The sequence below is a fragment of the Equus caballus genome, chromosome 7 (assembly GCF_041296265.1).
Source record: "Equus caballus isolate H_3958 breed thoroughbred chromosome 7, TB-T2T, whole genome shotgun sequence".
Lineage (NCBI taxonomy): Eukaryota > Metazoa > Chordata > Mammalia > Perissodactyla > Equidae > Equus > Equus caballus.
In genome coordinates, this window is record NC_091690.1 from 76,177,815 (window position 1) to 76,194,668 (window position 16,854).

Below are 16,854 nucleotides of genomic sequence, written 5' to 3' on the forward strand. Positions count from 1 at the left end.
CTTTCCAGATGAGTAAACCGACTTCAACAGAGGTGAAGTAGCTTGCTAACATCATCCAGCGAGTAAATGGTGAAGATTTGAACCCAGCCAGTCTGACTCCAGTGCTCATGCTCTTAACCACTCAGCTCTGTCTTAAATTTCATCTTCACTGGGACTCCCTCAGCACACATTTATCCTCACGTGTGAACTGAAGTAAACTTTCCTTTGATTTTTCCAATATTCATTTGGAAGTGATGTTTTCCTTTCCTGCACATCAAACACATTCTATCACTTGTATGTCAGGTATAACAGTTGCTGATATTGGAATGTTGTTAAAGAACCCCTATAGATTAAAGAACTCCATAAACAGATTAAGTGTTCACTTTCTACAGAGAACTTTTGCTAGATTTGTATGTCTTATTCTACCTACTAGAACTGATATTTTTCCAACCATGAAAAAGATTAGAATAACGTTTTCCCTGCTTGATTATTATCTAGACTTATATCACCCCAAAATCTATCCATACCACCGAAGGCACTGAATATAATCTTGTTCGGAAAAAAATTACCTTTGCACATTCATAGCTCAAATTCAATTATAATCTCTCAGCCCCCTTATCCTATGCTCATTAAAACACTAAATAAACATTAACAAGTATAATTATACATCATCACTTTTATTATCATTAAAGGATAATATAATTTTTATAAAATATCAGATTCAAAATTTTGCTGTTGGGGCTGGCCTCGTGGCCGAGTGGTTAAGTTTCCGCGCTCTCTGCTGCAGGCGGCCCAGTGTTTCGTTGGTTCGAATCCTGAGCACAGACATGGCACTGCTCATCAAACCACGCTGAGGCAGCGTCCCACATGCCACAACTAGAGGGACCCACAATGAAGAATATACAACTATGTACTGGGGAGCTTGAGGGAGAAAAAAGAAAAAATAAAATCTTAAAAAAAATTTTTGCTGTTAACAAAGTTTAGAATTTTTGCTGGACAACATTCTTTTCAGAATATAAGGATAAGAATGATAATAGTCATAAGAAAATAGCATTTATACTTCATTAAATTATAAATTCCACTGTCTACTAAGTTTGCATTGTATAACACTTCATATTTAATAAAAGGTTACCCCAATGTTTAGTGGCCAGTACGATTAGGAAATACCATAAATCAATCCAAGTATGAATTTATTTTAGATATAAATGAGTAAAAAAATAGCAATTGATTTTTACAATTTGTAGTATTTCTAATAACAAAAACAGATGTTATTGATTTCTTTTTCTTTACTAGGAAAAATTCTAAGCACTTAAATACATGAACTAATTTTATTATGAAACTTGTAAGAGATCATTTTTATCCCATATTACCAATGAGAAATCTGAAGTACGGAAAAGTTGAGCAACTTGCTCAGGTCAAACAGCCAGGCAGCGGATGACCGGGTTAGAGGAAAGACTTGGGAAGGCTTTCAGAGGACGTTCCCTTTAAATGGCCTCCCTGTCTCATTTCCCAACTATTCCCAGCTTTTATCTCCATTTCAACTCCTTTCAAATTTTTAACGTAAATATAATAAATATCAAATAATCTATCTCAGATTATTTTACACTAAAGTATAATAGTATATAAATGATGCATTTTATACAAGCCCGTGTGAATCTATATGTAAGTAAATACAATTTTTATTACCTTTTGTGATTTAATATTTAAAATTGTTCACTATTTCAATATTAGCCATGATACCTATGTTTTTAATTTAATGTTTTCCTATAGCTTCTTTTGATATAAGAATGAGAAAATAATATTTTGTAAAATATTCTGAAACTCCTAATGATAACAAAAGAGATGATATTTAGTAGCTATAATAGCTAACATTATTTGGGATTTTCAAATGAGTGGGATAAGAGAAAATGACGATTACAATTAAATTTGAGATTTAAATGTATGCTAGGGCCATTTTTGCTAAACTAAATATATTAAACTACAGAATTGAATAATAGAATATCACTAATTTAATAATTTATAAATATTAATAAATTCTAATATTTTGAAGGACCTTTATGAGGCAGGCAGCTCATATTTGTGTGGTCAGAAATTCATCACAATGTGTAAATTACTTATTACTGTCCTTATTTTATAGAAGAAACCAATACTCTGAAAATATAATAGACGTTAAAAATAATATGATTTTATAGAAGAGATCTCTAATTCATACTCAGTTTTATCTGAAGTAAAGTATATATGCTTTCCCTTTTGCTACTCTGTAAATTATCTTTAAACAACTTAATTTTTCCCCCTATTAATTCATTCTTAATGGAAAAAAACGTTCAAGGTAATAAAATCAGAAAATAATTGCATCTATTCATCTTCCTATTTGTCTCCTCCATTTTATTTCATTTTATTTTTTAGCTAGGAATATCCTTTACAAATCAATGTCACATAAAAAACAAACAAACAGCTTAACAAGCAAAGATTTAGGAGTTCACTTAATGAACAATGTGAGACTTCTATACTGAAAACTGCACACTACTGTTAAGAGAAATTAAAGAAGACGAGTAAAATGTAGAATATGCCAACTCATGATTGGCCATGGCCAAAGAAGGGGCCATTCCTGAAAGAAATATGGCACTCCAAATTGCTAATCTTACCTTGTGACAGTCAACTAGAAATGAACCTACTCCTCTCCCTCCTGCAGAGGACTACAACTAAAATTTCTTGTCCTCTGCCATAGCACTGGGTGAGGAGAAAAGAGCACAAATATTAATATGGAAAATTTGCAAACACATATTTTTAGTGTGAATAACTGTCAAAAAAAGTTAAAATAATTACAAACTGATTAACTCTCTGAGCACTTACATCTTCTCTTGAGAAACTCCCTTTAATTTTAATATCAGAGCTTAAAAACTTGAGAAGTCCAAAGTTAAATTCACAAGACAAATAAGGAAAGAGGTAGTAAGTGTAGAAACCAGTGGAAACTACATTCAGCAGAAATGAACTTGCAATATCTTTAAATTATCAGATGCAGAGCAATGTTGAGGTATATATATATATATATATATATATATATATATATATATGTATATGAGGTATATATATATATATAAGCAATGTTTATATGTGAAAAATGAAAGAAACATATAAAAATATATTAGATGATATTAAATAGTACAGAACATGTGTCAGGCACATTTCTGCATGTGTTCATTCATTTCTTTCTGTTCCCTATCAGATAGGTGCTATTGTTATCTCATTTTATATGTAGGGAAAATATGACACCTGGAGACTATTTTGCCAAATACCACTCATATAGTAAATAGAAGAGCTGGTATTTCAACTTTACCAATCTGGCTTAGAGCCCTAGGTATTAACACAGATGAATATTATAAAAGAACAAGAAAATGAAATAATAAACACATAGATTTTTTAATATTCATATAGAACTCCAAAGAATAAAAAAGTACATTTTGAAAATAAAGACAAAATGAATAAATGAAAAAATTAGACATTGCTGAAGAAAAAATTAGGAAAGAGAAATTAGAACTGAAGAAATATAGGAGTTAATACAGAAAAACAGAAGGGAAAAAATTTTAAAGTTTCAGATGCATTGAGATAACAATGACAAGTTCTAACAACTAAATAAAGGTCCTTAAGGGGAGTTGTATTTGGTTTTCATCAATGTTATTATGATGAAAAAAAGTATGTTTTTCTTTGTATTTATCTTTATTGGGATAAATGCAATTTCCTGAACCTGTGGTTGAATTTATCTTCAATTTCAGAAAACAAAATGATTGAGTTTTTTTTCATATAGAGCTTCTGTTCCCTCTTCTGTTCTCCGGTGAATTCACTTACATGCATTTTAAGAATTTTCATGTTGTCCTACGTGTCTTCCATGTTCTTGTGTGCATTTTACATTCTTATTTTATCTTGCTTCAGTTTGGATATTTTCTATTGTCTCTTTTCTACTTTCTTCAATCTTTTATTGTCTTTACTTTGCTGTTAAAAATTGATGTCTACTTTGTGCTCTTTATTTTAGATAACGTATATTTAATTTCTATAATTTTAATTTTAATAGTTTCATGTCTTAAAATTAGTTTTAATATATTGAGAGAGAATTTTCAGGTAAGTTTCTCTATCTTTTCAGCTATTTTATCATTCTGGGATCATTTAGAAAAACAGAAACACTAAAAGTGTTACAAAAAAAGAGATTTAATAAAAGGATTGCTGTTTAGATGAATGTGTGAATAAGCTACAATTTAGAGAGAATTCTGAGACCTGATGTTTCTGGCCACTGTGACAACAAAATAGGAAGTCACAGAAAACTCAGAAAAAATATCCTGTTTGGCCTCCTTACTTCAAATTTTGAGTTCATGGAGAGAACTGAGAAGACAGCAATCGCAAAGAACTCTGCGTTTTTGCCACCTCTGGCCCCATGACCTCTTGTCCAAATTTTGTACAAATTCTTCTCATGGTAAGACTTTAACAGGGAACTAAACAGGTGGGGGGAATCTAAGAAATGCTATTTCCGGGTTTTGTCTTTTTGTGTGTATTTCTCTTCTCTGCAATGCTGAGAAGTAGGTAGAATCAGACAATCTGCAGAATCAAAAATTCAAGAATGTGGAAATGGAAAATAAGAACTTTACAGTGGTGAAACCTGAAAAACATCAGCTTACAAAGTGATTAATGTTAACATTATCCTAATTTAGTCATGTTGATATCAAGTACCCTATGATATGATGTTATAAGAAGGGTATGCTTCCTCTTTGGCATTTTTTACCCCAAATAGACAACCTCAGGGTAATCATGAATCTAATCATGAAAACAGAAATCTGATCATGGAAAAACATTAGAGAAACAAAAGATAGACAGACAGACTGTAGAGAAAGTGTCTACTAACATAGAGTCATAAAATGTAAAGGTAAAGAAAGATGAGGGGGAAAAAAGAATAGAGGAGATGAAGGAGATATGATCACTAAATGCAATGTGGTATTCTGGATTGACTGTTGGATCAGAAAAAGGATGCTAGTGGAACAACTAGGGAACTCCAAATAAAGCCTGTAGTTCTGTCAGTAATATTGTACCAATGTTAATTTTGATAAATGTATCATGGTTATATAACATTTTACATTAGAGGAAGCTGAGTGAAAGGTATTAGGGAACACTACTATTTTTCCAATTTTTCTTGTAAATTTAAAATTATCTTAAAACAAACTATTTAAAAATGTCTAAATTGTAAGAAAAAAACAACAAATCAGATCAGTCCAGTCACACATTTTAACTCTAATTTATGAATGAAATTACCTACTACATTATGCTTATTTTATGGAAATATCCATTGTACTGAATTGATTGAACTGAAAAGTACTCATTCTTTCAAGAAAAGGGAAGCACAAAGACTCATTTGTCTTCATTCACTTCTCTTTCAGCTTACTACAGTTTCTCCTTGATGGTCAACAACTTAAATATTGTGATAATAGGTTAACAACTATTATAATATCTTGCCTCTTATAATAGATGCAAGATGAAAGAAGAAAAATAGTTAGTTTATATATACAAATATATATGTGTCAACAACTACTATCAAGTTCCAGTTTCTGCTCCAATATACAAACACATGAAAGTCACCACTCACTCCTGTTCTTACAAGGAATAATTGGACAAACTGAAAATCAACTACTTTGCTCAGGCCTATCAGAGAACTGAGGTCACAAGGAAAACCACAAACTAAAACTCTGTAGAGAAAGCATCCAGAGAGACATTGCTGATGTCTGCTTGCCTAGAGCAAGAGATTCTGGAACCATAAACAAGTAGAAACAATTAAATGGTAAATTTGAAGAATTGTTGGAAGCTGAGTGAGACTCTTCTATAGGCCACATCTTGGGGTGGGGGGCACACTTTTTGTATCATATATTTCCGGGAAACCTATTGGGTTCTCTTAGGGAAGATCTGAGAAAGATCTTATTTTGGGCTCTACAAGGGGGAGGGGAAGAATAATCATTGTTCAGAGTCTTTTCCATAACAAAGGTCTACTCTTCCTATGAAAGACTTGGTCAGAACCTCATCTCAAATGCCAGAAGGAAATCCTTCCAACTTAAGCCATCTCCAGCATTCCCATGTCACCTAATAGGGAAAAAAAAAATACTTTAGGATTTGGAACAGGAAGAAAAAGGAAAAAAACTGCTCCTTAGTAAAGTGACCACGTTACTCCCACTGCAATTTGCACAACGGATCCTAAAGCTTGATGCCCAAGACTCTAAACAGGTGTCACAGCTTCAAGGAAATAGATTGGGAACGCTGAAGTCAGGGAAAAGCTATACAACTGGAGAAACTCTTGTGAAATTAAAGCCCTGAACCAAAAGACAGATTTTTTTTCTTTCAATTTTTATTTTTTTCAGATATGCATCACATTTCGAATTGAAAGTCAAATACCATATGATCTCACTCACAAGTAGAAGATAAAAGCGACAAAAGACTGAGATTTAATTGGAAGATTTTAGAGAGCTTTCCTTCCCCACACCCTACCACTGCCCCAACAGGGTTCCAGTATAACCATGGATTACAGCTGAAAAAGTTTAAAAACAAATATTCTTTTTAGGATGAGTACATAGAAAAGCCCAACAGAAAGAGTAAATTTTAATATATGCAAAATTTAACAAATTTTTTTAAGGAGTTGAAGGATCTCAGGAAGGAATGCAGACTATGACAAAAAAATCTAACTGTAATATGAATATATGAAACCACCTCACTGAAGGAGGTGGGGGAAAAAGTGCTGACTGGAGTAACTTTGGAAATGAGTGAGTCCAAGACTAAAGGCAAAAGACCTACACATAAGCACAGTATACATGTTTCCAATGGGGATAAGAGTTAACAATTTCAAAACCGTATACATTTATGGTGGAATTGAACAATTACGTAAATGGATCATGTATGGTGGGAACCAGATTTCTCACTGTTGTAGTGCAAGGTTATAGACAAGCAAAGGAGAAGCCTGAATGATGCATGTGGTAATGGATTAGTTTCACAGACATTAAGTATGAACTCACGTGTAGCATAATATAAGGACAGATGGATATATATGGAAATATTTATGGATATTTCTGTGTACAGTGGTTAGGATACATACATATATTTCCTTGCTCTCTCATTTGAGAGGGCTTAAAAGCCTAAATACCATAGTAACAATAAGCCTACCTAGCACCCAGATTTTGGTTTCTAAAAACATTAGAATAATAACATTAGAATAATAAGATGAACCAGGGCTCCTTAGAGAAACATCTGATTTTAGGACTTGAATTCCAGGTCAAGAAATATTCAAGATTAACTTAGAGCATTTTTACTCCTAGAAAGTAACAAGTGCTAAAACAAACGAACAGACCACACACACATTATGATGGAAGTATAACAAAGGGATATTGGAGTCAGCTAAAGGAGATGCCAGTCGCCAAACTGTAGCAACATGAACAATAAAATTAAGTAGTAGTATAACTCAGAATATAAGTAAATATACATGGGCTCACAATAATATAAAAATGATCGATGGGGCCAGGCCAGTGGCGCAGCGGTTAAGTTCACACATTTCGCTTCTCAGTGGCCTGGGGTTTGCAGGTTCAGATCCCGGGTGTGGACATGGCACTGCTTGGCAAAAGCCATGCTGTGGTGGGCATCCCATATATAAAGCAGAGGAAGATGGGCATGGATGTTAGCTCAGGGCCAGTCTTCCTCAGCAAAAAGAGGAGAATTGGCAGCAGTTAGCTTAGGGATAATCTTCCTCAAAAAAAGAACAAAGATCGAATCAGTGACTTTCTTTCAGAGTACAGTATGGAAAGAGGGATTAAAAAAAAGGAATAATTTTAGAATACAGAAAACTAACAAAGAATGTTTGCCAGTTGATCAAGATTAACGTGAACAGTATTGAGTCACACTGATGGTAAGTACCATTGATATGATATCATGAGAATGGCCATTTACATCTGGGTCTTCCTTGTAGAAACCCATAACCACAGACTAATCATAAGAAACACATGAGACAAACCAAAATTGAGGGGCATTCTATAAAATACTACACCACTATTTCCGAAAACTGTCAAGGTCATTCAAAACAAATCAGGTCTAAGAAAATGTTACAATCACAAGGAGCCTAAGGAGACATGACGATTAAACGTAATGCAGCATCCTGGATGGGATCTTGGAATAGTAAAAGGACATCAGGTAAAATCTAACTAAATCTAAATAAAACATAGACTTTAGTTAATAATAATATATCACTGTTATTAACTGTTTGAAATATACTATATTCATGTTAAAGCTTAATAATGAGCAAAACTAGATGAAATTTATGGGAGCTGTCTGTACTATCTTCACAACATTTCTGTAAATTTAAATTTATTATTCAATTAAAAGTTAATTTAAAAAGTAAAACTACTACTACCCTGTTTTGCAAGGGGTCCGTGGCTCTAATTATTATTTTAATTTCTTTCTTCAACTGCTCATTCAAATTCCTTTTCCACTTAGCAAATATTTAGTTAGTTGTTACCTCCTGAAGAGATGAGTCAAGCATTATTTTCAGACTCTGAATAGCATCTTGCCAATATTGGGCTGGTGTTGCTTTCCATTAACATTTACTCCCAGACATGCAAATTCTGAGACTTGTCCTAGAAAATCTCTGAGTTTCAGGCCTGCTCCTTCTAATCTCATTGTGCAATAGCATCACCATTTTCCACTGACCTTTAGGATTGATCACTGTAATCAATATAGTAGTCACCTTTCTGTGCTCGTTGCTTCTATGGCATGAAGTTTAAAGGTTTCAGAAGTTCTCTGTAGTCTTTAAAAAGTCATTGCCAAGACCACTGTCAAAGATCTTTTTCCCTGTGTTTTCTTCTAGGAGTTTATGGTTTCAGGTCTTGTGTTTAAATCTTTAATCCACTTCAAGTTCATTTTTGTGAGTAATGTAAAATAGGGGACCAATTTCATGCTTCTGAATGTGATTACACAGTTTTCCCAACACAATTTATTGAAGAGACTCTCCATTCCCCATTGAGTGTTCTTGGCTCCTTTGGCAAATCTTAGTTGATCATATATGTGAAGATTTATTTCTGAGTTCTCTATTCTGTTCCATTGGTCTATATGCTTGTTTTATGCCAGTACTACACTTTTTTGATTACTATACTTTGTAGTATAGTTTAAAATCAAAAGAAGTGTGATAGCTGTGCCTTTGTATTTCTTTCTCAAGATTGTTTTGGCTTTTTGGGGTATTTTGGGGCTCCTTACAAATGTTTTCTCTATTTATGTGAAAAATGCCATTGTAATTTTGATAGGGTTTGCATTGAATCTATAGATATCTTTGAGTAATATGGATATTTTAACAATAACTTTTCTGATCCCTGAACATAGCATAGCATTGTGTCTTCTTCAATTTCTTTCATCAGATTCTTATAGTTTTCAGTGTATAGAGATTTCCCATCCTTAGTTAAATTTATTCCCTAGTATTTTATTGTTTTTGATGCTGTTGTGAATGAGATTATTTTCTTTATTTCTTTTTCAGATGTTTTGTTGTTAGTGTATGAAAAAACTACTATTTTCTGTATGTTGATTTTGCATCCTGTAACCTACTGCATTTGTTGATTAATGCTAGCAGGTTTTTGGTGGAGTCTTTAGAACTGTCTCTACGTAAAATCATATCACATACAAACAAAGACAATTTTACTTCTTCCTTTCCTGTTTGGATGACTTTTTTTCTTTTTTTTGCCTGATTGCTGTGGTTAGGACTTCCAGGACTGGGTCAATAGGAGATGAGAGTGGGCACCCTTATTTTGTTCCTGATCTTAGAAGAAAAACATTCAACCTCTCACCTTTGAGTATGATGTTGGCTGTCACTTTGTCATATATGGCTTTTATTGTGATGAGCTATGCTCCTTCAATACTCAATTTCTTGAGGGTTTTTATCATGAAAGGATATTGTACTTTGTCAAATGCTTTTTCTGCATCTACTGAGAGGATATGATTTATATCTTTTATTTTATTATTGTGGTGCATCATATTGATTGATTTGCATATGATGAGCAATTCTTGCATTGCAGGGATAAATCCCATTTGATCATTTAATGTGCTGTTGAATTCAGAATGCTGATATTTTGTTGAGAATTTTTACATCTATAGTCATCAGGAATATTGGTTTGTAATTTTTCTTTTGTATTACTACCCTTATCTGTCTTTGGTATCAGGGTAATGCTGGCCTCAAAAAATGAAGACTTTGAGAAAGATTGACATTAAATCTTCTTTAATACATGCTGGGTACAATTCACCAGTGAAATCAGGTGGTTCTGAGCTTTTCTGTGTTGGCAGGTTTTGTATTGCTGATTCAGTCCCTTTACTTGTTATTGGTCTGCACAGATTATCTGTTTGTTTCAGACAGTTTTGGTTGGCTGTGTGATTCTAAGAATTTATTTTAAGAATTTATTGATTTCTTTATTGATTTCTTCTAGGTCACCCATTTTGCTGGTGTATAATTATTCATAGTAGTCTCTCATAATTCTTTGTACTTCTATGGTATGAGTTGTAATGTCTCCTCTTTCCTTTCTGATTTTATTTATTTAAGTCTTCTCTCTTTTTTCTTAGTCTAACTAAAGGTTTGTCAATTTTCTTTATTTTTTTAAAAACACCTCTTAGTTTTATTGATCTTTTCTATTGTTTTTATCATCTCTATTTAATTTATTTCTGCTCTGATCTTTTAGTAACTTTGTGCTAAATTTTTCGTCTTTTTTCCAGTTCCTTGAAATGAAAAGTAAGGCTCTTTATTTGAGATCTTTCTTGTTTCTTAATGTAGGCATTTATGGCTATAAAATTCCCACTTGGAACTCCTTTTGGGTCATCCTGTAGGTTTTGATTAAGTATGTTTCATTACCAAATATAAACAGAATTTGACTCTGATTCCAAAACTTCTAAATGTGTGTGGGAAAACCTCTCAATAGTCAATGTTTGAAGTTTTACTTACTTTTCCCCTGTGGATCACTCTTTCTTTGACATGTTAGGCATTATTTCAAAACTATCAGGAGAAGGAAGAAACAGAGATGAAAGAGGGAGAAAAAAAAATCAAGAGTCATTGCCCATGTATATTAGTATCAAAACTCTGGTCATTTTTTCCTATGAAAGAAATCATTTTTCTTGCCCTTCATTTTTCTGAATTGCGTCTATTCAATATTTTGGTTTTATATGGGGGTTCAGTTCAAATTTCTCCAACATCTTGCCTCTCTTTCCTAAATTGATGTGAGAACACTAGTACAGAATTGACAAGATCAATCAACAACTCTAGTGCATGCAAACTTAATGTCAATTCTGGTATGTAGTCCTGTGGGTTTCATTTATTTTTTAAATCTTGGATCCTGGCAATTAAAAAAAGTTTAAATCTATAAAGTTTAAAATTATAAATCTATCCAGTATTCCTGAATATTATAACAGAAGAACTTTCAAGTTTTCATGTCCACAATATCAAAGGAAATCAAAGTCTCTCCATAGTGTTTCTAAAATATAGTATTGCCATACATTGAAAATGATCAAATTGGAAGACTTGAATATTCTCAATAATAAATATCTTGAAGTTGTTTTCTAAGGTAGAGAGATTATGCAGTTAGGTACAAAAGACTCATAAAATTATCTGGAATAATATTAATGCCCTTTTAGCTGTGTAATCTCAGGAAATTTTCCAAGTACATACCTGTAGATATTGTTATCACATAGAAATACAGTGTGAACCACATACATAGTTTTCGATGTTCTAATTAAATATAATCATGTGAAATTAATTTTAATATTGTGTTTAACCTAACATATCTAAGATGTTACGTCAACATGTGGTTCATATAAATATCATTAAAAAGATATTTTAAATCATTTTTTTCATGCTAAGTCTTTAATCCAGTATGTATTTATACTTATATAACATCTCAATCTGGACTTGCCACTTTTCAAGCACTCAACAGCCCCTTGTGTCTCACATATACCTTACCAAATAGCTCACTTCTAATTTTAGTTTCTTCATCTCTAAAATGGAAATGTTAGCAATTTACTTTTGTTAAGTGTTTTCTCTGTGTCTTTATCTATTCTGAATGCTTTACAGATTCATGTAACATAATTGTCAGAACAATCTTATGAAATAGGTAATGTTATTATACTCATTTTGGAATAAAAAAATAGATACAGTGGCTTGCCCAAGTATGCAGTCCTCAAAAGTGTTGGAGAAGGGTTTCCAACCTAAAAAGTCAGACTTTATAAGCACATTATTTATCTCTATGCTCTATTGCCTATTAAAATAAAAGATACGATCCTCAAATAATTTTAGCAATTAACTTAGATAAAACTACTCCAATTATGAGAATTAAATAATGCTAAGATTCATAGCACAGAATAAATGCTAAAAGAATGCTCAATAATATTATTGTTATAAAAATAGAAGTTCTAATTTCAAGCAGCTTATAACGATTATCAACCTTATCAACAAAAATATGTGAAATAAACAATGCTTATATTTGTCAGTATATAAATTCTTTTGAATCCTGAAGCCACAAGTTCAAAAAAGAGAGAGAACTTATGACTGAAATGAGGGAAAATAAATGACATGCTATGTTAATAACGATAACCTGTTTTATATAAGATATATCTGCTGCCCTTCAAATAAATTGTAAAACCAGTCAGAGGTTTCCAGGTGTCTCTATCCAGTGATCATTTCCAAATCTCCCGGGATGAAGAAATTAATTTTATAAAATTGCACTTTCTGAGAGTATTAAAACTTAGTGGAGTAGAAAGTCTGCTATGCAGACACTGCCCTTCAGTTTTTGCTCATTCTCCCAAAGGAGCACAGGCCTATATATTGCATCACTCTCTCTCAGCATCTCCCAGGATCCAGGATTTGTCCCAATGACCCCTATAATCCTTGCACTTGCATAAATCTTGCTTGTCCTAGAATTTCAATGCGACTGTGACAAAAGAAAGAAAAGCAAGATCCATTTTCAAGATTGGTAAGATATTCTTCTCTGATCTGAGTGACAATTATTCTTAATGTCTCTGAAATATGGATATTAGAATGGATAACATGACTGATAAATCACTTCAAACAGATTCAGTGTATCATGTAATAGGTGGAGGTTTATCTTACACCCCACAGCAGTGATTTGCAAGTTAGTTCATCAGACTTTAAATGCAAACAACATGAATGTGTTTTCCTTTTCCAGTTTGGATGGTTAAACTTCATTATTGTACCTTCACATGCCTTAAAATATTTTTCTCTGTTACCTGTAATATGAAGCATTGAGGTAGAAAGCGATGGTGACATTGTGAATGTCGACACTGATTCCCTCGAGGAAGCCAATAATCTAACAACAAGGAGGTTTTTTTTTTTTAAGATTTTAACTTTTTCCTTTTTCTCCCCAAAGTCCCCCCCGGTACATAGTTGTATATTCTTAGTTGTGGGTCCTTCTAGTTGTGGCATGTGGGACGCCGCCTCAGTGTCGCTTGATGAGCGGTACCATGTCCGCACCCAGGATTATGAATCCATGAAACACTGGGCCGCCTGCACTGGAGCGCGCGAACTTAACCACTCGGCCACGGGGCCGGCCCCAACAAGGAGGTTTTATATGTAGTTATTTATAAGTAAAATTAATTTAGTCTCTGTTTCAGAGAAAATTCAGCTTCTGAAAAAATACAAACACTGGTCTCATGTCTAAGGAGCTATTTCACTAATCCAATCATTCTCCTGACAGCTGTTATTTCAGACTTTATGGTAAGTCAGTGGAAAATACATATGAATCTTAATCAGCTGTTACATGTGTTTTTCCTTTAGAGGTTTCCTCCTATAGATCCATGTCTGTGCTACCCGATTCCAAAATCAGTAACTCCACCTTTCTCCTTACGGGTTTCCCTGGCTTGGAAGGGAAATATCCCTGGCTCTCCATCCCTTTTTCTTGTGTCTATGCTATGGTACTCTCAGGGAACTGCCTGGTGCTGCATGTGATCCGTACTGAGCCAAGCCTGCATGAGCCCATGTTCTATTTTCTGGCCATGCTGGCCCTCACTGACCTGTGCATGGGGCTGTCCACAGTGCACACAGTACTGGGGGTTCTGTGGGGGCTCAGTCAAGAGATTGGTCTGGATGCCTGTATTGCTCAAACCTTCTTTGTTCATGGTCTATCATGCATGGAGTCTGGAGTCCTTCTTGCCATGGCCTTTGATCGCTTTACTGCAATCTGCAATCCTCTGAGATATACATCCATTCTCACCAATACCAGAATCATCAACATTGGTGTGGCAATTTTAGGGAGGAGTTTCCTGTTCATTACTGCTCCCATCGTCCGCCTAAAGTTCTTCCATTACTGCCGTCCCCACATCCTCTCCCACTCTTTCTGCCTGCACCAGGACTTACTCCGGCTGTCCTGCTCTGACATCCACTTCAACAGCTTCTATGCCTTAGCCCTGGTGATCTGCACACTGTTGGCGGATTCAGTGCTTATTCTCATCTCCTACATCTTGATCTTGCACTCAGTTTTGACTATTGCATCCCAGGAGGAGAGGCTCAAGTCCTTGCAGACCTGTGTCTCTCACATCTGTGCAGTCTTAGTTTTCTATATCCCAATCATCGGTCTAACTATGGTGCATCGCTTTGGAAAGCATCTCTCTCCTGTGGTCCATGTTCTCATGGGCAACATCTATATCCTTTTCCCACCTTTGATGAACCCCATCATCTACAGTGTCAAGACCCAACAAATCCGTAGGAGGATCCAGAGATGGTTCACTAAACAAAACTGAGTACTAGAGGTTGATGTGTTTTAGAGAAGGGAGGGGAGTATTTGCAAGAAGAGTGACTAGTAATGATTTGTAGCAGTAATAATATGTGTATATGTAATACTTAACAGATTAAAGGCATAAGTGTAGTCATTTTCTGATTTTGTTTTCCAAACACAGAAAAATAGGCAGAGAAAGTGTTACTGATCTTTTTTCATGATTTTAACATTAAGTATAATGTTAACTCAAGTGAATTGTGTTCCATAGAGTGCCAATGAGCATTTACCTGGATAATTACTAAATTTGTAGTACCATCCATACTTTTTGAATTCTGGTTCAGAATGTGATTTTATTTTTGTATGTTACTGTTATACCTGGACATTTGCTATATATGGGACAAGCAGCTTTCACATATTATTATCTTATGTGACAAGTTGACTGTGTTGATTTCATGCATATATGGGGGACTGGAATTGGCCAGCCCAAGATATGCCTCTTTGGCCTGAGGATTATTTTTGGCTGTTACTTTTAAAAACTGCAGACAGGAAAGAAACTCTGAGAAGTAGAATTTACTTACCATTTGTTAAGAGACATTTACATTGTAAAGGAAATCTCCATCTGCAAAGGTGTCTCCCTCTCTGTTCCAGGAAGAAGGGGTGATGACCTTATCTCTAGAAACTCTTATCAACGCAGAAGGGAAGGACTTAAATCTGCATAATAACCTGACTCTTGTTTACTATACTTGTCTGGTAATCTCCTGGAACTGACTCTCCATACTCCCAACATTCTCCTTTGTCTTTAGCTGAAGATGACATTTAAGGTGTTGTCTTTAGCCATTTTGGTGAGTTGCTCAGTTTGCCTGAGCCTCTCCCATGTATACATGTTATAAAGCTTTGTTTAACTTTCTCCTGTTATTCTGTCTCATGTGAATTTAATTCACTTTCTGGCCAGAAGGACCCAGAGCGGGTAAAGGAATTGTCTTCTTCCCATACATGTACATCTTCTACGTATAATTGAACAAAAAAGTCTGGACACTTGATTCTGTCACATGGAATAGAATGTATGATATTGGTAGATTAGATTTCATAGCTTAATGCAAAAAATTTGATGAACAAAGACACTGAATCAACTGTCACATCTCTACATGTCTTACCCCATACTCTCAAATATATACATTTGTACATTATAATGAATACAAAATAGTTTAGGTTGCTCATGAGACTTGTCAGTTCGCTCTCATCTTGGTGGCAGCATACATGGAAATTTAAGACAGTTTGACCAACCCTTTCATTTTTAGGAGAGGATGCTGAGACAAATAAATATTAAGTAAAACATTAATAGTTAAACTGAAAATAGAATTGTGGTTTTGAGAAACTTTTCAAGATATGTTCCATTTCTAAGTCCCATCCTCTTCATAGGTAAAATTAGGGGATGTGACTCAATCATCAAATGCAGAAGTAAATTTTTTTGACCTCTCTTCAAATTAAAAAAATAAGTAAGTAAAGTTAAAAAAAACACTATAAGTCTCAAGATTTTTTTCTGTCTTTGAATTCTGTGGCTTAATTATGGCTAAGTACTAGCCACAACTCAGGCAGCAGAGTTATCAACACAGCCTTACTGCAGTTAAGTTATGTAGATTGGAGGAAGCAAACAGTCACACACTCACCTTCAAATATATAAATTTCCATCAGCAATATTCTAAAGAATATTAAAATATTCAATTTTGGAAATTAATGTTTGAGTTGTTACGTTTTAGTTGTTTTTTTTTGTCTTTTATTGTTTTGTTATTAGAAAACTAATATGATTTTTTATTTTGAATTAAAAGACCCTGAGTTTATGTTTCTGCCTCTTGCCTTTCAGAACTGTCACTATTCATCCCCCATGCACATCCCTACAGTTCAGTCTGCCTAAACAGCTCTGCCCTGTGGGATGATTTTCCCTTGATTGCTTCCTTCCTTTTGAGCTCCCTGTAATGTTACTTTTTTAAAGAATACCTGTCTCTCCCATCAGTTCTATTCTCCTTATAGCCCATTTCCTCAGGATCCTCTCTGCAAATCACTGGTAGTTAATCTGTTCTAGTTACAGTGAAGAATTACACAATGTAATCCTCCT

General features: G+C 34.1%; 1 protein-coding gene across 1 annotated transcript; it reads left to right on the forward strand.

Moving 5' to 3' along the window:
* Window positions 1-13,824: 13,824 nt before the first annotated feature.
* OR51V28 (olfactory receptor family 51 subfamily V member 28) lies at window positions 13,825-14,766 on the forward strand. The gene has a single exon (NM_001391706.1). The coding sequence runs from the start codon at window positions 13,825-13,827 to the stop codon at window positions 14,764-14,766; it is 942 nt and encodes a 313-aa protein (NP_001378635.1).
* The last annotated feature ends 2,088 nt before the right edge of the window (window positions 14,767-16,854 follow it).

Coding starts and splice junctions, on each gene's coding strand:
- OR51V28 (NM_001391706.1), top strand. CDS start 13,825: ATGTCTGTGCTACCCGATTCCAAAATCAGTAACTCCACCTTTCTCCTT.